The sequence below is a fragment of the Trichoplusia ni genome, chromosome 3, assembly GCF_003590095.1.
Source record: "Trichoplusia ni isolate ovarian cell line Hi5 chromosome 3, tn1, whole genome shotgun sequence".
NCBI classification, from domain to species: domain Eukaryota; kingdom Metazoa; phylum Arthropoda; class Insecta; order Lepidoptera; family Noctuidae; genus Trichoplusia; species Trichoplusia ni.
In genome coordinates, this window is record NC_039480.1 from 18,490,071 (window position 1) to 18,513,954 (window position 23,884).

The 23,884-nt window shown below is 39.9% G+C and overlaps 1 protein-coding gene across 1 annotated transcript in view; it reads right to left on the bottom strand.

Annotated features, from left to right (window-relative positions):
- LOC113508742 (leucine-rich repeat serine/threonine-protein kinase 1) overlaps positions 1-23,884 on the bottom strand; it is a 66,355-nt gene that overhangs the window by 36,933 nt on the left and 5,538 nt on the right. The window contains exons 4-15 of the mRNA XM_026891824.1: positions 9,681-9,840; positions 8,654-8,819; positions 7,637-7,752; positions 6,995-7,160; positions 6,221-6,391; positions 5,328-5,492; positions 4,185-4,341; positions 3,886-4,049; positions 2,880-3,040; positions 2,299-2,445; positions 1,983-2,130; positions 1,703-1,876 (exon numbers count right to left, since the gene is read on the bottom strand). Of these exons, the coding sequence (XP_026747625.1) occupies positions 1,703-1,876; positions 1,983-2,130; positions 2,299-2,445; positions 2,880-3,040; positions 3,886-4,049; positions 4,185-4,341; positions 5,328-5,492; positions 6,221-6,391; positions 6,995-7,160; positions 7,637-7,752; positions 8,654-8,819; positions 9,681-9,840 (1,895 nt within the window). The remainder of the gene's footprint in view (positions 1-1,702; positions 1,877-1,982; positions 2,131-2,298; positions 2,446-2,879; positions 3,041-3,885; positions 4,050-4,184; positions 4,342-5,327; positions 5,493-6,220; positions 6,392-6,994; positions 7,161-7,636; positions 7,753-8,653; positions 8,820-9,680; positions 9,841-23,884) is intronic.

Here is a 23,884-nt window from a genome sequence, read left to right on the forward strand (position 1 = left end):
ACAGTCGTTACAGGTAGTCAGAAGCTTGAAAAGTCTGACGGCCAGTCTAACTAAGGGGTATCGTTTTGTCCAGGTAACTGGGTTGAGAGGGTCAGATAAGCAGTCGCTCCTTGTAAAACACTGGTATTCAAATGAAACCGGTTGGACTGGTAGCCGACCCCAACATAGTTGGGAAAATCCTAGGCCGATGAAATAGATTAAAAAATCGAAACATCTATGTTTTTAAATGTCACTCCATTCAAATTCTATCAAAATCGGTCCAGGCGTTTTTATAGTTGTAAGTTACACAGTCATCGGGTTTGTAGCTACTGAACATTTCAGCCTGCTAGCTTATCGGGAAGTGCCTCAAAATTGAGTTACAAAAATCTCTCTCTCCCTCGACTCACTACTGCAGACCTTTGGTGTACAAGTGTACTTTGTGTCATGTAATATAAGGATATTAACCTTGCTAATAGAATAGTTATATTCCCAGCCGGATAATCTTGATCTTAATAGGGAAGTAAGACTCTTTGTGAGACTATAAGATATATGCTCTTCATCATCAGTGGCTTCTGATATCTATGACATATGATAAAAACAGTGTAACTAAAAATATATTAATAGATTTAGGGTCCAGCCTTTGTAAATTGCACTGTCATCGGGTTTGAAGCTACCCTGAAAATTTCAGCCTGCTAGCTTATCGGGAAGTGCCTCAAATGTGAATTGCTAAAATCCAACCGGAACGACACAAGAAAGTGAGTGTATAAAAACGTGGGAAAGGCTGCTCAATTACTGGTTCATCCATACTAATATTATAAAATCGAAATTATCTCGGCCTGCCTGTCTTGTTTTCACGCAAAAACTACTGACCTGATTGTAATACAATTTGGCATATAGATAGTATAAAGCAGGATAGGCGAACCTTTATGCATCAAAGTGCCATTTTTCATTTAATGGGGTTCATTCGCGTGCCATTAAATAATTTTGTCTTTCTGATTATTTGGAAATTAATAATTATAAATACTATCAAATTGATCGTCTTAAAATATTGAAATGAAACTACTTTTACGGATTTTATCGCGGTTTAATTTTAGATTTTAGTTCCCGACGTTTCGAAACCTTTGCAGGAACTAAAATCTAATATTAAACCGCGATAAAATCCGTAAAAGTAGTTTCATTTCAATGTCTAACATTCGCGTAAACCTAAGAAACCACTACGTCTTAAAATACCTAATTCTGCGACGTGCCCAAAATATTGTGTCGTGTGCCATCAATGGCACGCGTGCCATTGGTTCGCCTTCCCTGGTCTAGAGCCTGAGAAAGGATATAGGCTACTTTTAACTGAAAAAGGGGGTTAATGCGGAAGATTTCCATGAAACTTTTTTGGAATGAACTACGGCTTTAAAACTTGACCTGGCATTCCCAAGGAAACCAGGGCTCGCTGTAAGCTGAAGTTCACGCGGACGAAGTCACGGACGCCAACTAGCATTTTATCCCTACTAATATTATAAATGCGAAAGTAACTCTGTCTGTCTGTCTGTAACACTTTCACATCTAAACCACTGAACTGATTTTAATGAAATTTGACCTTGAGAAAGAACACAGGATAGTTTTTATCCCAGACTTTTGAAGAGTTCTCTTGGAAACGCGATATAACCGACCTCGACGCGGGCGAAAAGCAAGTATATAATAGATTTACCTAACATACTCCACTTTAACTTACCTCCTCCCCCGTAGGTAGATCCCTCAGATGGTTGAGGGCCACATTCAGGTCCCTGAGGGCCGGGGCTGTCCACACGGCAGCCGGCAAGGCCCTCAGCTTGTTGTTAGACACGTCCAGCGTTGAGAGGGCCGGGAGGCGGAAGAGAGATGGAGGGAGTTCTTCTAGACGATTGTCCTGAGAACGAGAGAGTGGGAGATAGAATCATCATCATCATCATCATTCCCCTGCCCTCATACCAATTATTATTTGGGGACCCTCGCTATCGGCTATCTATAGTTACCTGCAGGTATAACTCTTGCAACGCTGGCGCGGAGTACAGTTCTGGCCTGGTCTTCTTCTTGCGCCGTTTCCTCGTATCCTGCTCATCCTCGAAGGGATCCTGGCTGCCCGGGAGACGCTCCAGCTTGTTCTGAGCAGCGTTTAGGTATCTGGAGAATATAGGTACGTGTTAAGAGGAACTTATATTTGAGTGTAAGGTAAGTGTTGTCTATTACAGGTGATATAGTTATTGAAGTTGTAGATGTTGGGCGCGATTTTGCCCGACGGGATGTCGATGAGCGCGTGTCGCCCAGCGGTGGGACAGTTTGTCCACTCACCTCAGGCTCAGCATGGTGAACAGGTCGGGCGGCAGGACCCGCAGCTCGTTGTTGGACACGTCCAGGCGGGTGAGGGCGTGTAGGGCGCCGCCCACCGAGCTCAGCTTGCTGTTCACGCGCAAGGCGGCCAGCCGGAGCCAGGACATGCTGGGGAGGGATAGAGAAGGTTACACTCCTCACTTGGACCCCCGACTTAGGAAGAAAGCGCTACGAATCTGCTAAATGATGTGGGTTTGTGAAACGCCATCTAGACTCAGCCTAAGCAAAACTTGTGTTATGAGTACTAGACACTCTAGACAGCTCATAAACATGCTTTCATATTTCTGAATCCATACATATTTTTGATAAATAAATTACACCCAGATAAAATATGAATGGTCTTGCTTATCACACAAACATTTGTCCAAGTTAGCAATCGAACCCACGACCTCTGGTATAGCAGTCACGGTCACTAACCACTAGACCACCAGTCCTAGTTGAACTTGTGAACATCTGAATCAGACATCAACTAATCGATCAATTATGATAAACATCAACTTGTGATTTTCCCCCACTCAACCCCACAGCTGGGCAAACCTCACCGTATAGTAGCAAGCTGTGCCCTCAGCTCCCTCCAGTTGACCATGACGGCTGTCGTGGGGCAGAGCGCGCTGTAAGTCAGAGCGGAGTCGGCCTCGCGGTCAGCGAACAGGGCCTCGGATATCGAAGACTTGTTCAGCTTGTAGTCGGGGTCTGGGTAGGCCTGGGGAATGGGGGAATAAGTGAGAAAGTGGTTTTGTGTGATAGAGTGTGACATGTGGGTGTCATGTGTGACGTGTGAGTGTCTCATGTGTGAGACATGTGAGTGTCATGTGTGACGTGAGTGTGTCTCACGTGTGAGACATGTGAGTGTCACGTGTGTGTGTCATGCGTGACGTGAGTTTGTCTCATGTGTGAGACATGTGAGTGTCATGTGTGACGTGTGAGTGTGGTGTGTGACTTGCGTGTGTCATGCGTGACGTGAGAGTATCTCATGTGTGAGACATGTGGAATTATGTGTGAGTGTGTCACATGTGTGTGACGTGCGTGTTTCATGTGTGACGTGAGTGTGTCTCATGTGTGACGTGAGTTTGTCTCATGTGTGAGACATGTGAGTGTCATGTGTGACGTGTGAGTGTCATGTGTGACGTGAGTGTGTCATGAGTGACGTGAGTGTGTCTCATGTGTGAGACATGTGAATGTCATTTGTGGGACATGTGTGTGACGTAAGTGTCTAATGAGTGACATGTGTTTGTCTCATGTGTAAGACATGTGCGTGACATGTGTGACGTGAGAGTGTCATGTGTGACGTGAGTGTCTTGTGTGAGGTGAGTGTGTCTCATGTGTGAGACATGTGAGTAAGACATGTGCGTGACATGTGTGACGTGAGAGTGTCTCATGTGAGTGACGTGTGTAACATGTGAGTGTCACGTGTTGCATGTGAGTGTGTCTCATGTGTGACGTGTCATTTGTGAGACATGTGGGTGTCATGTGTGAGACATGTGGGTGTCGTGTGTGAGACATGTGGGTGTCATGTGAGTATCATAAAACATTCACACGACCCCTCACCTTAGTAGCGAGTAGCTTGGCCAGTAGTTCAGTCAGACCATGTCTCGCGCACTCCCTGATGGCGCGGCAGTGAGGGTCGCTCGCCCCGGCCTGGAGTAAGATCTCCACAATCTGTACGTTCTTAGCCCGGGCTGCTATGGCTAAAGCTGTCCATGGACTTTCTCCTGAAAAGAAATATTGTGAAAATATACTTTAAAAGAAAACGACTCCCGCAATACGGAATTTAGTCCATCTCTGAAAATCGCGGGAGTCGTGTCAGAAAATTTGCAAAAAAAGAAATACTATTTACAAAAACTTACTGTCAGCATTATAATTCGCACGTCCGGGCGACGGCGCGGATGTCGCGCGTCCACTCAACGCGGCAGATGCACTGCGTGAGCGACGACGGTCGCGGCTGCCGTCGTTGCCCAGCTGTGGGCAAACATATACGTTAGGTCCTGCGACTAATTTTGATGTTCAGTGTAAACAACCGCAATAAGAAATGTCTAATGTGTGATTGAAGAATTTGAATTCTCGTTCATAGCTTACTTGGTACGTGGCGCGTCGAATCAGGACTCGCAGTTTCGAGCACTTATTTTTCTCAAACACTATTTCTACACAAATGTCTAACTGCAGGCCTCTCATACAGAGAACGAGCATTGATCACCACGCTTGTGAGCTGCCCCACGGTGGGGCGCCATTACCAAAATTATCACCTTGCAACACTATGTAATGCTGATGAGTGGAGTGATGATCCGCACAGGATGGCAAGAGCTGGATGCGAGCAGCCGAAGAAAGATCTCGATAGAATATAAATCAATGACGATGATGATGATATGTTAAATTTACATATCTTTATAAAGATACTGACTGGCCTGTTGGTCTTGTGGCGCTAACTGCTATACTGGTTCGATTCAAATCCAGGACAATTGTTTCTGTGATGTTTTGCGTCAGAATGTAATTTATCTATATTATGTATGTATATAGAAATACAAGATGGGTCGATGATATAATAACTTAACGGCAAATTAAAATAAAGTAGGTAAGTTTGTTAATTCATAACGGGAAGCAGCAAGTACGCAGATCATTTCGTTAAGATAAGACCTTCCACCCGGAGCCTCGCAATGGCTAAGGCTGCCGCTGATGTCCAGCATGATGATGATGAAAACGGTGTCTTCTAAATGGACGTAGTTATGTAAACTAGAACCAACATACAACATATCAGTTTTGAGATAATCAGGTTTTTGTTTTAAAGGTGCGTTCCGTTTTGTGTATAAAATGTTCCTCAAACTCGGGTTGGTACCTTAAACGGCTCCTTATATGCTTTGTGGCTTGCTATATCGGCCAGGATTTTTTCTGAGATGATGTAATACACCATAAACAGCCTATCTACATGTATAACTCAATTTCATTCAAAGTGTGGGTTGGTTCGAGTTTGCATAACTACGTCTAAATACACTCACGACATCGCTAGGCGGCAAGGCGGGCGCGTTAGCGTCGGCCCCCGCGGCCAGCAGCCGCCGCAGCAGGCGCACGTGGCCGCCGCGCGCCGCGCACGACACGCACGCGTCGCCCGCGCGCCCCGCGCACAGCGACACCGGCGACACGCGCCGCTCCGCCCGCCGGTCCTGCGTAGCCGCCCAGGTGTGGCAAATGTTAACTGGGATCGTGATATAAGGGAAAAATAACCGGGCAAATGTCAGCGGGGATCGTGATATAAGAAAATAGGGAGATAGACAAATACGTTGGGGTTAACGATACCGGGGTTACGCGCCGATCGGGGCGACGGTCCTGGGTGAATCGCCGGGTAAATGTGAGCTGAGATCGTAATGTAAAGGAAAAATAACCAGTCGAATGTAAGCTGGGATCGTGATACAGCGACATAGAGAAATCAAAATGAAAAGTTTTTATTTCAAATAGGCAGTTTCTCAGGCACTTTTAAAAAGTTACATTACTGACTCTAGTTGCACGGACCTGGGTAAATACCCGGACAAATGTAAGCTGGGATCGTGATGTAGAGGAAAAATAACCGGGCAAATGTGAGCGGGGATCGTGATACAACGGGTTTCGTACAAATACGCTTGAGATAATCAAATCGGTTGGATGATAAATCAAATGGCATGGAAATATTCAAACATTCGGCCAACAACCCCGATAGTTTTTTTTTTGATGTTTTTGATAGCCCCACGTTTCTATACACTCACTTTTCTGCTTATCGTTCCGGTTGGACATTTGCAACTCAATTTTGAGGCACTTCCCGATAAGCTAGCAGGCCGAAATTTTCAGGGTAGCTTCAAACCCGATGACAATGCAATTTAAAACTATAAAAACGGCTGGACCGATTTTGACAAAATTTGAATGGAGTGCATTTAAAAACGTGGGTGACTTTAAATCTATTATTTTGATAGTTATAACTCACATTGTTCCCGGCTGTTCCCGTCAACTTGCTGACTATCGCGTGTATACCGAGTGATATTCCGCCGCGCTGTGGACTCAGCACTTGTGATGGCACGCGGGTATCTTCCTCCTGTAGTTATAATAAATCTTACATATTAAATGATGTAACCGGAGTCTTTAATCATGAGCAGACGCGGCGGGATCGCGAGTCGAACTGATCCGATCCCGCCGCTTCTGCTCATGATTAAGGACTCCGGTTGGGTCCAAAACTAGTCGGGCGATCCCGATACATATGCGTGAGTAAACCGTTACATCATTTAATAATGAATCATTCTCACGATAGTTGCAATAAAAATACGTACAAACAAATTGAAGTCAAAGATACATTTTCTCCTACACAACATGAAAATTCTTCAATCATATTTTTTTTTAAAACGACTCCCGCACTAAGAAATTTAATCCTTGTGTCGCGGGGGGTTTTACAAATATTCAAGTTACATGCACAAAGATAACCAGACTCAGAACAAGCATTCGTGGATCACACAAATACTTGTCCTGCGGGGATCGAACCCGCGACACGACGCGTACAGTGGTTTTGGCGTGGTGACCTCAACCACTCGGCTATCCATGCAGTCTCACGATACTTACAATAAAAATACATACACACGAATTGAAGTCAAAGAGACATTTTCTCCTGGACAACATAAATTTTTTGAATCATAATAATACTAACAGCAAGTTCCTTAGGCGCAGCGATGGCAGCGACGGTATGTGCTAGCAGGGCGTCGACCACAGCAATGTTCCCGAGAGTGCAGGCTACGTACAACGCGGTCTGACCGCTGACGTCACGGGCGTTCACGTCGAAGGCGGCTATGTATTGAAATTGGCCTGTTGCGTCACTGTATATAATAATAAGATACAATTAAACATTTAAAAAACACCGCCTTCAAAAGTTCGGTAGCTATGATGCTATAGACAGACATACAAAAGTTTAAAATATGAGATAACACCCCTCTTTTTACGTCAAGGTTTAAACCTAGAATAAAAAACATTCTGGTCGAGTACGAGCGTTGTGTGTGTTTCGGAAGACAATTTAAATTGTGGGTCCCGGCTGTTATTCATACATCTTTAGCAGTCGTTACATGTAGTCAGAAACTTTAAAAGTCTGACAACCAGTCTAACTAAGGAGTATCGTGTTGTCTGCAACTGGGTTGAGGCGGTCAGACAGTCGCTCTACAAAACACTGGTACTTAGCCGTATCCAGTTAGACTGGAAGCCGAAACCAACATAGTTGGATAGGCTAGGATGACGATGATGATAGGAAAATCGCATCTAACAGCAGACATGTGATCAAGACATACAGAACCACACTTACGTATAGGTATTGAGCACGCTCTCAGGGTAGGGATACACAAGTAGAAGCGTGACTAGAGCTGCGTGACCGCCGATACACGCCGCGTGGAGAGGGAGCCACTTCTCTACTGTCTCTTGCTGAAATCAAAATAATAATAATAATAATTAGTGGACTCGGCAATCATTGTCCCGATAGTCGTAAGTGCCAATGGCTTGATAGCCAAGAGCCTCGATCAACATCTTCGGATGCTCTCGTTGGGCGTCTGGGTCAAGGGTTTGATTCACAGAGCTGTACTTTTTGACACGGCGTGCATCGTGAGGAGGTTCCTCTCTCTGGAGGCATGACCACCGGCAGCTTGGGCCCTGTCCCCGTTGCCGGTTGGACACTATTTTTAATATTTTTAAATATATGTTGTTTTTTTTTGTTTTTATATGTATATTCAAAAACGTAATGAATATGTGTATGGCTTAATAAAGGAAATAATAATTAGATTTAAAAAATCTAAAATATCAAGTTTTTAAATGTCACTCCAATCTTTTTTTTTTGAAAATAAGTCAAGCCAAGTTTTTATAGTTGTAAATTGCATTGGTATCGGGTTTGAAGCTACACAAAAAGCGTGCTTTAAATAAATTTTTTATTATTATGCATTTTAAAATTTTTGGTCATGAATAAGTGTACTGAGTTTGAATGAAGTCTGACCGTAAAAAGTGGGTGAATATCAAGTCCAAAAGACTGCACGGATAGCCGAGTGGTTGAGGTCACCACGCCAAACCCACTGCGCGACGTGCTAGTTCGATCCCCGTGGGACAAGCGTTTGTGTGATCCACGAATGCTTGTCCTGAGTCTGGGTGTCTTTGTACAAGTGACTTGAATGTTTGAGAAACTCGCGACACAAGGATTAAATTCCTAACTGCAGTGGTTTTCTTTGAAAGAAAAAACCTTAAGCAAAGGCGTGAGATATTCTCAATTTTTTCCTCCCTCAAAAATAAAAAGACGATTATCAACCACTTCCCCTTGCCAAAAAAAGAGTTTCCTCACCTGAACAGCTTCAGGAAAGGCAGCCAGCAACAACTTCGCTATTTCTAGATGACCGTGATAGCAGGCGATGTAAAGCGGGCAGTACTTGGTGACGGGGTGCGCGCGCCCGTCCGCGCCCGCCTCCAGCAGGATCGCCACTGCCGCTGTGTGGCCAGCTTCCGATGCACTAGAGAAGATAAAAATAAATAAATGCGGACAACATCACATACATTGTTCTGAACCCAAAGTAAGTTGCTAAAGCACTTGTGTTATGGAATTCAGATACAACGAAGGTACCACAAACACCCAGACCCGAGACAATGTAGAAATGTGAATTTTTACATTGACCCGACCGGGGATCGATCCCGGGACCTCAGAGCTAGCGACACCTTGAAACCGGTGCGTACGCCACTCAACCACGGAGATCGTCCAAGGATATTATGGTGGCTATTTTATTAATACTAGCGACCTGCCCCGGCTTCGCACGGGTGGACATTTATTTTTTACGCTTATTTTCCGGGATAAAATATAGCCTATTCGGAAGAATCTCTAATTAATGGTAAAAGAAATTTTGAAATCGGTCCAGTAGTTTTTGAGCCTATTCAATACAAACATACAAAAATACAAAGGTTTCCTCTTTATAATATTAAGTATAGACTTCTCTAGGTTTCACTAACACTTTTTCCCCAATTATTTCATATTTTCTCACCGTTTAAACCTACAACTAAAATTAGCCAAATCGGTTCAGACGTTCTCGAGTTTAGCGAGTCTAACGAAACGCGTATGTATCGGGATCGCCCGACTAGTTTCGGTTCCAACCGAAGTCCTTAATCTTGAGCTGACGCAGCGAGCGAGTCGAATCGCGTGAGTAAACCGTTGCATTATTTAATAATGAATTATTCTCACGATAGTTACTATCAAAACATAAGTATGTTTATCAGTTGTCTAGTACTCATAATAGAAGCTTTGCTTAGTTTGACACTAGATGGCGTTGTATGAAACTAGTCAAATATAACTATTTATTCATCTAACTCTAAAATCAACTTACACATATAATAGTGTATTCGCTCCACCGGGAGTCATGTTGGCGATGAGACCAGCGTTACTGCCGAGAGATGTCATCCGTTGTTTCAGCTGTGTACAATCTCCTCTGGCGACCAGGTCACGTAGAGCTGCATGCTGGGATAGACGCTCCCGTTCGAGGGCATCTGAAGACAAGAGAAGATGGATCGATAGAATATTCTTTATAAACCGCTACAAAAGTACAGGATTGGACAAATACATGACATATCATGACATGACAGACAAATAAATAGTTACATTATGTATTATCATCAGAACTCAGAGTGTGTGCAAAATTTCATCCTAAGCGAAGACCGAGATGTGGGTCAAATTAAGATTCCAAGATTTTCCTACATAGTTTCAAGTGAAGTTAATAAAAGCGTGTTAAAATAGGGCACGAAACGGTAAAAATAGATCAATAAAATCTAAATACACGTTTTTAAATGTCCTCTCCATTCAAATTTTATCAAAATCGGTCGGTAAATTGCGTTGCTATCGGGTTTGAAGCTACCCTGAAAATTTCAGCCTGCTAGCTTATCGGCAAGTGCCTTAAAATTGAGTTGCAAAAATCCAACCGGAGAGTCAAACAAACACACAAAACGTGGGAAAAAAGGCAAGTAGAATTCCCAACCACCCTCTCTTCACCTCCCCCCCCCCAACCCCACCACTACTCACCCTTCTCCGTCCACACATCCGCGACATCTTCGCTGAAGTACTGCGACACGTCGTATGCGTCGTCCGCGTCGGATATGACTTCACTGTCGCGCGGCGGCGCGTGCGCAACGCGGCGGGCCGCGCTACGGAACCGTTCTAGCATTGTCTTTGGTTATGATTTGGTATCACTGGTAATATGTACTTGTCTTTTTGTAGATTTTATTTGTTAAATAAGATTTTCAGTTCACATAATATTGTTCTTAAAAAACTGTTTTTTTAAATGTCGACAATTCTAATTCTGGTTTATTCGTACATTTTATTTGTTAAATACATGTATTCAGATTGTCACTTAATACTATTTAGTTCTGTGAGAAATTTCGTTGTATTTTTTAATAACGTTGATTATTATGTTCTTCAAGAAAAGCGATATCGTAAATAACGACGTATTATATACTACGGGGTGGATAAAAACATGTTCTAGTATTGTTTTGATGATCAATTGGCAACATTTCTAAAACACTAGATTAGCCGGGATGTCAATTATTGGACACACAGATTAAGTCGTTAAATGATAATTATTTGCCTCCCGGATTAAGGAATTTAACCCTTGTGTCGCGAGGGGTTCTGCAATAATACCATCACGAGCACAAAGACACCCCCACTTACAACAAGCATTCGTGGTCACACAAATTCTTGTCCTACGCGGGGTTCGAAGCAGCGACACGACGTGCACAGTTGGTTTGGCGTGATTACCTGAACCACTGAACTTTCCGTGCAGTCGAACAAATTTAAAATCGTCAATTTAGTCGACGGATTCTACGACACGACGTGACTAGAGTCAACTAAATTGTTGAGTAAACCGTTGCATGCTTTAATAATGAATCATTCTCACGATAGTTCATATAAAGAATCTCTACAACTTTACAACATTATTAGAACTATCCTTACTAATATTATAAATGTGAAAGTGTGGATGTTTGGATGTTTGTTTCACGCAAAAACGGCTGAACAGATTTGGATGAAATTTGGCATGCATATAGCCATTGACATGGAAAAGAACATAGGCTTCCTTTTATCTCGATTTTTGAAATAGTTCCCGAGGGAAAATTGAAAAGGTGTTTAAAAACTATAAGATCACTAAGGGGATGTATTCCCATGGAAACGGGGACCACCGAACGCTGTAAACTGAAGTCCACGCAGACGGAGTCGCGGGCAACAGCTAGTAGATTATAACCGTTTCATTAATTACCCATTCCGGATAAAGCCTGAATTCCAAAGAAAGAAGTTCTTAGCTAAAGACTAATTTGTATTTCCTAACCTCCGTGGTCGAGTGGCGTACGCACCGGTTTCAAGGTGTCGCTATCTCTGAGGTCCCGGGTTCGATCCCCGGTCTAGTCAATGTAAAAATTCACATTTCTACATTGTCTCGGGTCTGGGTGTTTGTGGTACCTTCGTTGTTTCTGAATTCCATACCACAAGTGCTTTAGCAACTTACTTTGGGTTCAGAAAAATGTATGTGATGTCCGCATTTATTATTTGTTTTTAACCTCAAAAATTGAAAATCTAAAACTTATTGTAACCGCAAAATGGGCCGACTTGGAGCCTACGTGCGGAAAAAGGAGCCCATCACCAGTAATTTATTGTAACACTTAGTTGCCATCTATCTATACTCTATACTAATATATGAAGCTGAAGAATTTGTTTGTTTGTTTGAACGTGCTAATCTCAGGAACTACTGGTCCAAATTGAAAAAATATTTTTGTGTTGAATAGACCATTAATCGAGAAAGCTTTAGGCTATAAACCATCACGCTGCGACTGATAGGAGCGAAGATACAATGGAAAATGTGAAAAAAAACAGGACGGGTATAAATCATAACTTATATCTTCTTCTACCCACGGGGACGAAGTCGCGGGCAACAGCTAGTACTAATCTATAAAGCTGAAGAGTTTGTTTGTTTGTTTGAACGCGCTAATCTCAGGAACTACTGGTTCAAATTGAAAAAATCTTTTTGTGTTCAATAGTTCATTCATTGAGTAAGGTTATAGGCTATATACCATCTCGCTGCGACTAGTAGGAGCGAAGATACAATGGAAAATGTGAAAAAAATCTGTATTTCCTAAGCTCCAAAATAGAACTATTGTAACACCAAGTTGCATTTACATTATATTTACAAATACTATTGCACCATAATATGTGATAACTAGTTTAAAACGAATCCAAACAACCAGTTTAGTAGGAGAGGCCAAAAATAAACATAAAAACAAAACTATATAATGTATATGGTAATGTTGACATTAGATATTGTGCAATTATGATTCACGTTGAAGGCATCGTTGTCTGTTTGTCTGAAAGCTGTGCCGCGAGGGTTTTACAAACATTCTAGTCACACGCACAAAGACACCCAGATTCAGGACAAGCATTCGTGGATCACACAAATGCTTGTCCTACGGGATCGATCGCGCATCACTTTACGATCATTTCGTTTGGCGTAGTAACCTCAACCACTCGGCTACGCGTGCAGTCAAGGAGAGCAGATCCCATAGTCCATACACTGCCGTAATAATATAACTAATCTCATCAAATTCACAAAAAACTGGTCGACCCACAACGCAATTCTAACCATTAAAAAAAAAAACTACTGCGAACAAAACCGGTTCGGAAAACAAACTAATTTGCATAACTAATTCAGTGGCGAAACTATAAATAAATCGGACTAGCTGTAGCCCGCGGGCCGGCCTGTTACAAGTCGAAAATGACCCCACGGGAACATAAAATCGGGATGACAAGTAAGTCCTAAGGATTATTTGTGCACGAAGTTACAGTAGACACTAACTCCCGAGTCACAGGGTTCCCCTAGTTTAGGAGGCAGGGTTTCCCACTATTTGAGCAGCCTTTTTCCCCCCAAAGATTTTTGTTTCTATGAGCATTGTATGAATGTGTATGTTAAGGTTTTTGTGTTAATAAAATTTATTTTATTTATTATCCTGCCTGTTCACTCTGGTTACAAACTATCTGTGTACCAAGTTTCGTGCAATTCCGTTCAGTGGTTTTTGCGTGAAAGAGGAACATCCATACATACGAACTTTCGCATTTATAATATTAATAGGATTAGATTATGTTGCCATGTAAAAATAGGCTAAAGACAGTATTTGTACAACACAAATAACGTGGCTTTCAATTCGTAAAGATTTACCAAAATCTGTTAAATCGATTCTGAGATTACCCCTACGACCGTCACAAACTCACAAACGTCACTTCTTTATAATATTAGCTAGTTTAACTATGTACTATAACTGTAAGTGTGTATGTCACTGAACTCTACCAAAACGGTTTAACCGATTTAAATGAATCAGAATGAGAATAGTTTGTTATTTGTGATAGATAAAGATAAAATATATTTATTTTTTTGTATTTATGCATTTAGGTGGGATTGATTCGTTTGGGTCATAAGAATATGCAAAAAAAATGATTTTATCTATACTAACATTATAAAGCTGAAGAGTTTGTTGGTTTGAACGCGCTAATCTCAGGAACTACTGGTTCAAATTGAAAAAATCTTTTTGTGTTGAATAGACCATTCATCGAGGAGAGTTTTAGGTTATATAAATTTTTTATTTATTTTAAGATACAATGGAAAATGTGAAAAAAACAGGGAAAATTATTCATCTCCGAGGGCTTCCGTTCAAAATTCCTAACTTATATCTTCTAACCACGCGGACGAAGTCGCGGGCAACAGCTAGTTTCTAAATAAAGAATAAATTTAATTATCATATTAGTGGTCTTTTATTTAATGTCAGTACTTCTACATAGACATGTCATTTTGAAACGCATCTGGAAACCTGGCGAATCTAGTTGGACGGTTTCAAAAAATTTACATGAATTAAATTCCATACTGCGGGAGTCGTTTTTTAAAAGAAAAAAAGCTAGGAGGACCTGTTTCTTGAATAACAGTGGTTATTATCGTGTACCGCTACTAGGCAACATCAAAGTCATTTGTTATATATAAACAAAAGCTCTATTGAATATTCAGTATCTATTGAGTATACAATACACTAGCTGATGCCCGCAGACCTGCCTGCTACAAATTGTAAATGATCCGTGGTGAACATAAAATCAGGATAGAATTTGACTTAAAAAATCTCAAAACCAAAAATTTTAAATTTCCATTAAAACTTTATTCATATCAGTCCAGCCGTTTTTATAGTTGTAAACTGCATTGTCATCGGGTTTGAAGCTACCCTGAAAATTTCAGCTTATCGGGAAGTGCCTCAAAATTGAGTTGCAAAAATCCAACCGGAACGACAAACAAAAAAAGCGGTAAAATCCTGTGTATAAACTACCTGTATACCAAATTTCATCTAAATCCGTCCATTAGTTTTTGCGTGAAAGAGGAACAAACATCCTCACATACAACTAGGTGTGAAAACACAACATGGGTTGAATAACGACAAGTATATTCTACGCAATAATAGTGCGGCTTCTAATCCTATATACCTAATATCGGATTACGTAACGTAAGATATCCGTATACGGAACATCTTCTAGTCTAGACTAGATAACGTAACGACTGTTGCTAGAGCAGGTATTCTGTCGCTGCGTAAGTAGAGCCTCCATTCCATACATAATCGAGCGTCGAAGTACCTCTGTATTGGGAATGTGTTCCTGCCCCTTAATCCCTAAGCCAAGCCTTTTAAACGTCGGCCTCACACTACTGGCCGGTGGAATCACGGCGGTTCAGGTTTAGTCAGTAAGAGTCTGGCACTATCCGTTTCCTCCCCCGAGGGAGTGGGTGTCCATGAGGATTGTATAAAGGCAGTAAATGGAACGTGATAGGCGTGCAAATTATAATTAAGGGAGGGGGGTTGAGGATTCATCATCTGCCTAGCCTTTTTTTTCCCAACTATGTTGGGGTCGGCTACCAGTCCAAACGGTTTCAGCTAAGTACCAGTGTTTTACAAGGAGCGACTGCCTATCTGACCGCCTCAACCCAGTTACCTGAGCAACACGATACCCCTTGGTTAAGCTGGCTGTCAGACTTTTTCAGCGTCTGACTATGTGTAACGACTGTCAAAGATGTAGGAATAACAGCTGGGACCCACAATTTAACGTGCCTTCCGAAACACGGAGGATCTCGTTGTGACAAAGATGGTCACCAATCCACGGACCAACCGCGTCAAGCATAGCTTAACCTGTGATCGAATCACTTATGCGGTTATAGCAAATTTTGACTGTGCCTGAAATAGTCCGGTTAAGTGTCAATACGACAGGCATCAGCGTTGATAGGAAACTCTTTGACAGGAGATGACAGGTCTTAATCACATGGGTTCACAGTCATAACCGGATTCAGCAAGTACAAGTTACAAGGAGCGACTGCCAATCTGACCTCCTCAACGCAGTTGCAGACAACACGATACCCCTTAGTTGTACTGGTTGTCAGACTTTCTAGCCGAGACTCAAATTTTAACGTGCCTTCCGAACCACGGAGGAACTGCCGGCTGCCCCACGTTTGGGCGCCATTATTTAAATGACCATTCTTATAATCAACCTGCACGCTATAAAAATGCAGTATTTTATATAAACACTACATTGCGGTTTCCTCAAGGTTTTATAGTTTATTACTGCGCTAGACTTCCCAATGGATTACCTGATTACGTCACTGATTTACGTCATAAACGTCAAATCGTTTTATGGACGAAATAGGTGTTTAGAATGTTGTTTGTTGCTATGTGATATTGCAAACATATGAAACTAGCTGTCTCTAGCGGATTCGCCTACCTGGATATTAATTACAGCTGTGAAAACATATACACGGTGATTTTTTAGTCGTCTTACAAAAGCAGCCCAGTTCATGTATCCGACGTAAAATACCCCTAGGCGCGATTATTATTTTTTTATCATCAACAAAAAGTACGAAGAAATATTAAACAAGAGAAATCAGAAATATACTCTTAAAAATGATAAAAACGCCTCCGCCCGCGCCCCTCACCATTGTTACAAGGCTCGGAACGCGCTCGCAACAGAGCTGTGTTTCTAAAAAACCGGCCAAGTGCGAGTCAGACTCGCGCACCGAGGGTTCCGTAAAACCTGAAAGGTTTACAAAGTTCGTTCATTTATTAAAACCGGCCAAGTGCGAGTCGGACTCGCGATTGCTGTTTCTTTTGATTGCGTTGACATAGAAGTTTGATTTTGTTACAGCTTAAAGGTATTATAGACCTGAGTATTTGGTATGAATTTCAATTTAATACCTCTACGCGTTTATGAGGAAATAGGTAGTAAGTTTAAAATTATTAAAAAAAAAAATATTATGTGATGTAACTAAAAATTTAAGGTTTTCGGAATTTTTCCTTTATGTGTGCTATAAAACGTTGCTTCGTGCCAAATTTCAAGATTCTAGGTCGACTGGAAGTACCCTTTAGGTTTTGATTCCCTTGCGAGTACTTGCGAGTTTCAAAATATTCAGCTTAAATTGCTGTTTCTTTTGATTGCGTTGACATAGAAGTTTGATTTTGTTACAGCTTAAAGGTATTATAGACCTGAGTATTTGGTATGAATTTCAATTTAATACCTCTACGCGTTTATGAGGAAATAGGTAGTAAGTTTAAAATTATTAAAAAAAAAATTATTATGTGATGTAACTAAAAATTTAAGGTTTTCGGAATTTTTCCTTTATGTGTGCTATAAAACGTTGCTTCGTGCCAAATTTCAAGATTCTAGGTCGACTGGAAGTACCCTTTAGGTTTTGATTCCCTTGCGAGTACTTGCGAGTTTCAAAATATGCAGCTTAAATTGCTGTTTCTTTTGATTGCGTTGACATAGAAGTTTGATTTTGTTACAGCTTAAAGGTATTATAGACCTGAGTATTTGGTATGAATTTCAATTTAATACCTCTACGCGTTTATGAGGAAATAGGTAGTAAGTTTAAAATTATTAAAAAAAAAAATATTATGTGATGTAACTAAAAATTTATGGTTTTTGTAATTTTTCCTTTATCTATGGTATAAGACGTTGCTTCGTACCAAATTTCAAGATTCTGAGTTCACGGGAAGCACCCTGTAGGTTTTGATTCCCTTGCAAGTGTCGAAAATTTGCGGCATAAACGGCTGTATCTTTTGATTGCGTTGCCTTAGAAGTTTGATTTTTTCACAGCTTCAAGGGACACTAGACCTGAGTAATTGATATAAATTTCAGCTTCATACCTTCACGCGTTCCCGAGAAAAAGGGTCTTGACAGACGGACGGACGGACGGACGGACAGACGGACGGACAGACGGACAACGAAGTGATCCTATAAGGGTTCCGTTTTTTCCTTTTGAGGTACGGAACCCTAAAAACTACGAATTGCATCATAATATTGAATAAAAATTGCATTTTAAATTTATTCAAATCTCATAAATACCAATTTCTTTATCATGAACGTGTTCTAGTCATTGGATACATGGACTGAGCTGCTTTTGTAAGACGACTAAAAAATCACGGTGTATTATCCCTCCTTTATCCAATTGACCAATGAGCAAAACTTTAGAGAATCCGAGTGGTCCCGGAACCAAAACCGACGTTAGCGAAGCAGACCCAGACGGAGATGGCGGGATGACCTGGATTCGTTCTTACCGAACTGGTCACTCGTGGCTCATGCGGGAGACAAGTGGAAGAAGAATTGGGAGGCCCTTGCCCAGCAGTGGGACAATCTAGGCTAGTAATAATTTTAATACAAAGCCCCGAATGTATCATAAAATCGACTTCTGTTCATTAAAATTAGAGTTTATTATAAATATAAAGAAACAATAATGAAGATTTCAGCATTGATCGCCATACACGAGATTATTAATTTTCAAAAAAAAATACCTTACGAAGCTATCAAAAGAATAGGGATGATGACAATTTCTTTTTGCAGTATCCGTCTTGTATTGTTTTGTATAATAATGGATACGTATTTTTTAATTTGTCCGACAAGCATAAATTGACCAAATTACAGTGAATGAAACTTACGCGTGACGTCACGATTGAGTATAAATTATACTCTATCGTTACGTCACAAGCCCCCTCTCCTGAACTTTAAAGCAGTTAATCTTTGTCAATTCTAGTTTTTCTGAAAAAGGAAAAAATACGTGTCTCATACTTTTCAATTATCTAACTGAGGGACTAATGAGATTTTTTCTTTTTATAACCAGTCATCATCCCTATTATCGTTTTTAAAATATCTTAGTGTCAGCTTGTTTTAATTTGATTGCTTGGTCGACTATATCCCACAAGTGAGCAAAGTTCAAATCCTTCCTTTCACACAAACTTTCTTTTTTAATTACTCCCAAAACCATTGAAAACTAGACCCTATAAGAATTCTCTGTTTCCCACTTATCTGCCTCTCTGCTTACCCCTCTAAGATAAAGTCGTGAAGATACAGTGTATACGATCGGATTGATTAGTAATGGCCGGACGACTCCGAAAAGCAAAGGTCATCGCTTATTGGGACCACGCAAGTCGCCACGTGATATTTTAGGGATACGCAACGGAATAATAATACCTTTGGATATTAAATTAAGAGGTTATATGAAAAACTAGCTGTTGCCCGCGACTTCGTCCGCGTGGTTAGAAGATATAAGTTATGATTTATATCTTCCCTGTTTTTTCCACATTTTCCATTGTATCTTCGCTCCTATAAGTCGCAGCGTGATGGTTTATAGCCTAAAACCTTCCTCGATCAATGATCTATTGAACACAAAAAGAATTTTTCGATTTGATCCAGTAGTTCCTGAGATTAGCGCGTTAATAGATGGCGAGTATAGATTACAATATTAAACATTTTAATGATTATGTATTTCGGGATAAGTATTAGTCACAGTATTACTATAAATTAGGTGTTTTATGGTGAGTTAGTGGCTCTGCTGTACCGGTGGTTGTGGGTTCGATTCCCACCCAAAATAAATTCGAAAATTTGTACAATATCGTGACGTCATGCGTAAGTTAGATTTACTTTCATATGATCAAAATTAGATTATTTATCTTTTAAATCAGTTTATTCAAAGACATACATGATCAAAATTTTATTTAACCCTTTGTTTAATCAGAGCGTATTAGTGAGGCTACGTTGTATGTGTTTTTTTTTACACAACGCCATCTAGTCTCAAACTGAGCAGAGCTTGTATTACGAGTACTAGACAACTGATAAACATACTTATATATTTCTAAATACATACATATTATAGATAAATCACACCGAGACACAGAACAAATGATCGTGCTCATCACACAAACATATGTCCTGGGTGGGAATCGAACCCACGACCTCCGGCATAGTTGTCTATCCTTCTGACACCGGGCTGTATCTCATGAACCATGATAGCTATAGCTACATTTACACAGATCCAAGTAAAACAATGGTTTCTAATGTTATAAATTTGATGGGTGTCTTTTTTTGGTTCATTTTCTTTGACCTTTTTGTAAGGGACTTTGTGCAGCGACTCCGGCTCGCACTTGACCGATTTTTTACTTAAATAAGTATTGTCAAGGATTTATGTAGATTCTAATGTTATTCTAATTATATGGCATTTGTAAGTGGAGTAAACAAACTTACAAAAACAGGCAGACCAAGAAAAAACATTTTTTTGCAACTCAATTTTGAGGCACTTCCCGATAAGCTAGCAGGCTGAAATTTTCAGGGTAGCTTCAAACTCGATGACAATGCAATTTACAAATATAAAAAAGGCTGGACCGAGTTTGATAAAATTTTAATGGAGTGACATTTAAAAAATGGGTGAGTTTTTAGATTTTTAAATATATTAACTTATTTTTTGTTTTACGCGATTATGCCGGATATACGAAACCCGTCTGTCGTAAGTTACGCTCACACTTGTCTACTTTTATCGTTGTTTTGTCTCAATGTATGTTTTTATCTGTTTTATTAAAAAAGTTTACTCATCGATACATTTCGATTGCATAATATTCAAATAACTTCTTAAAGAATATTCAATTTTATTGCTTTCCAGTCTCACCGAAAGCTGAGCCCCGTATGTTACCTCGCGACTGTCTATCTGACAACACAACACATGTTACTGTAACACAGCATCACATAGTAAGACTGCGTCACAACTGTAATGACTTAACGACTGACAAATATCAACGTATGACAGTCGGGAGCAATGAGAAATTGAATATCTGTATGTTTACAAATGGTCACCCATCTTTAGGCCAACCTTAACAGATGTGTTTAACTTTTATTTACGACACAAAAACAAATTTGTCGCAGGTTTTATGACTTAATTACTGCCAAAGATCAAAGATAGTATAGGTCACCATGCCAAACCTACTGCCCGCGATGTGTCACGGGTTCAATCCCCGCGTAGAACAAGTTTTTATGTCATCCACGAATGCTTGTCCTGAGTCTGAGTGTCTTTGTGCATGTGACTTGAATATTTTCGCGCGAGTATTTTTTCATAAGCATAGTTGTAAACACCTTTCTTAGATTCGTTAATGTGGGAGTCTTTAAAAAATTGACACCCACCTTATTACCAACCGCGTCGATCGCACCTTGACCTTAATAATTAGTCGTATTAGAGTTCAATGACCTATTTCGTGTAATTACGTAATAGATTGACCTTGAGAACAAACTTCTGTAACAATATATGGAAGCCTCACATCGTATTGACGAAATAACTGTCTATTGCATAATATTGTTAAACCTCTGTTAAGAACCGGTCAAATGCTAGTCCGACTCGCGACTCTAAGGGAAACAAGTACAAATAGGAAAAAGACACAAATGTACCAGCAAAAAAGGTCACCCATCTAATTCCTGACGTTATAGAAAGGCCAGAAAGAAAGACAGCAGCGATCACTAATAAGGGTTAGTTAAATTTAAGTTAACTTAACCTTAGACTAAATGTCTTATGTTTTGATTAATAGTCGTACGTCAGCTTAAATTTTGACGATTTTTTACAATATTCGCTTATCTTCATTTTCTTAATCATTTTTTACTTAAAAGTGTGACCTATGGAGTTTCTTGCCGGTTCTTCACCGGTAGGAACGAATCGCGCACTTAGAATTACGCACGCGTTATTATTGTTTTAGACCTACCAAAAAACGTTTTCATTTTGATAGAGAAAACTCCTGAAAGGAGAATTGAGGGAAAAACAAATTTATGACCATGTCCAACGTTGCTTACTAGTGTCTCTTTGACTTTTTTTTGATCATCTATCAAAAAGACACTATTCGTATTCTCCTTAGCATTTTGCCAACACAATAATAGGGATGATGACTGGGTATAAAAATAAAAAATCTCATTAGTCCCTCAGTTAGATGTATGAGACACGTATTTTTTCCTTTTTCAGAAAAACTAGAATTGACAAAGATTAACTGCTTTAAAGTTTAGGAGAGGGGGCTTGTGACGTAACGATAGAGTAAAATTTATACTCAATCGTGACGTCACGCGTAAGTTTCATTCACTGTAATTTGGTCAGTTTATGTTTGCGGGACAAATAAAAAAAACGTATCCATTATTATACAAAAAACTACAAGACGGACAATTCAAAAAAAAATTGTCATCATCCCTATTCCTTTGTAACAGTGACAGTATTGAATTTCCAATTATTGCTTTGGCAAAATGCTTACGAGAGTACGAATATTGTCATTCATCGGCCATTGTAAATAGCAGCATTGGTGCCCTTGGAATTTGAGGAGGTCAGATAGGCAGTCGCTCCTTGTAAAACACTGGTACTTAGCTGAATCCAGTTAGACTGGAAGCCGACCCCAACATAGCAGGGAAATGATGATCTCAAAGTTCAATACTATCTATAGCGATTCTCGTAATAAATCGATTCATTAAACTCAATTGGATAATGGTCTAACAGGTCACAAGAACAAACAAACGCTTATTAATAAGAACTCGATAAGAAATAATATTGTTTATAAACTGTATTAAACATTTACAATAATAATACTAGCTATCCCGGCGAACTACGTACCGCCTAACAGTCGATGATCACAGTGGAGACAAAACATTAAGGGTGGACCACCCTTATCACTTAGGGGTATGAAAAATAGATGTTAGTCGATTCTCAGACCTACTGAATACGCATATCAAATTTGGTAAAAATCGGTTAAGCCGTTTCGGAGGAGTACGGTAACTAACATCGTGACACGGGAGTTTTAAATCTATACTAATATATAAAGCTGAAGAGTTTGTTTGTTTGTTTGTTTGTTTGTTTGAACGCGCTAATCTCGGGAACCACTGGTTCGATTTGAAAAATTCTTTTTGTGTTGAATAGACCATTTATCGAGGAAGGCTATAGGCTATATAACATCACGCTGCGACTAATAGGAGCGAAGATACAATGGAAAATGGGGAAAATTCTAACCACGTGGACGAAGTCGCGGGCAACAGCTAGTATTGGATATAAAGTTGAAGAGTTTATTTGTTCGTTTGTTGGAACGCGCTAATCTCAGGATCTACTGGTCTAAATTGAAAAAATCTTTTTGTGTTGAATAGACCACTCATCGAGGAAGGCTTTAGGCTATAAACCATCACACTGCGACTAACAGGAGCGAAGATACAATGGAAAATGTGGAAAACACAGGGCAGGTATAAATCATAACTTATATCTTCTACCGACGGGGACGAAGTCGCGGGCAACAGCTAGTTAAATATATTAGATAATATTGTTTTAACAATAAAAATATACAATCGAGAAAAAAATAAAAACTACTAAGCTAAACTTGATAATTTTTGCATAGGTCCAAATGGCAGCTTTTCTACGTTAAAAGAAAATCAAAAAAATCTTTTTATCTAGCCCGAGGCGATTATAAATTAAAAATTTCAGCCTGCTAGCTTATCGGGGGGAGCCTCAAAATTGAGTTTCACAAATCCAAGCGGAACGACAAACAAACAAGAAAGTGAGTTTATTAAAACGTGGGAAAAAATATGTACCGCGGACTTATGACATAAATAGCGCTTTTGTACATCATATATGTTGCTATGTTATGTTTTTTCACTATTTTGTGTATTCATCAAAAGTCTATTAAAATAGCTTATAGACTAAAAACATAATTATAGTTACACTATTGACTTTTACTATTATTATAGTTTGTTTTACACAAATACCAAATTGCCATGGTATTGATATTGTTTAAAAGATACGCATATAGTTGTTGCACGCGACTTTGCCTGCGTGGTTATGAAAAGAAATAACGTTTACTATCACGTTTTTTTCAATTTTATTTGCACCCCCCATTTTCTGAATTGAAAATCATCTAATGACTTTATTCGAATCGAATGATCCCACGGGAACATGAAATCGGGATAAAAAGTATCGTTAAGTGGATCCAGGTTATAAACTATATGATTACCTAATTTCATCCGAATCAGTTTAGTAGTTTTTGCGTGAAAGAGTAACAAATATCCATCCATACTTTCAAACTTTCATGTTTGTAATATTAGTAGAATAAAGTTCAATTTGAATGTATAAGTTTTTACGTAAATTTATTTGACACAAAAACATTTCACAATATGCTATTACTGGTATATTTATTTTTAAAGTAAATATTTCAA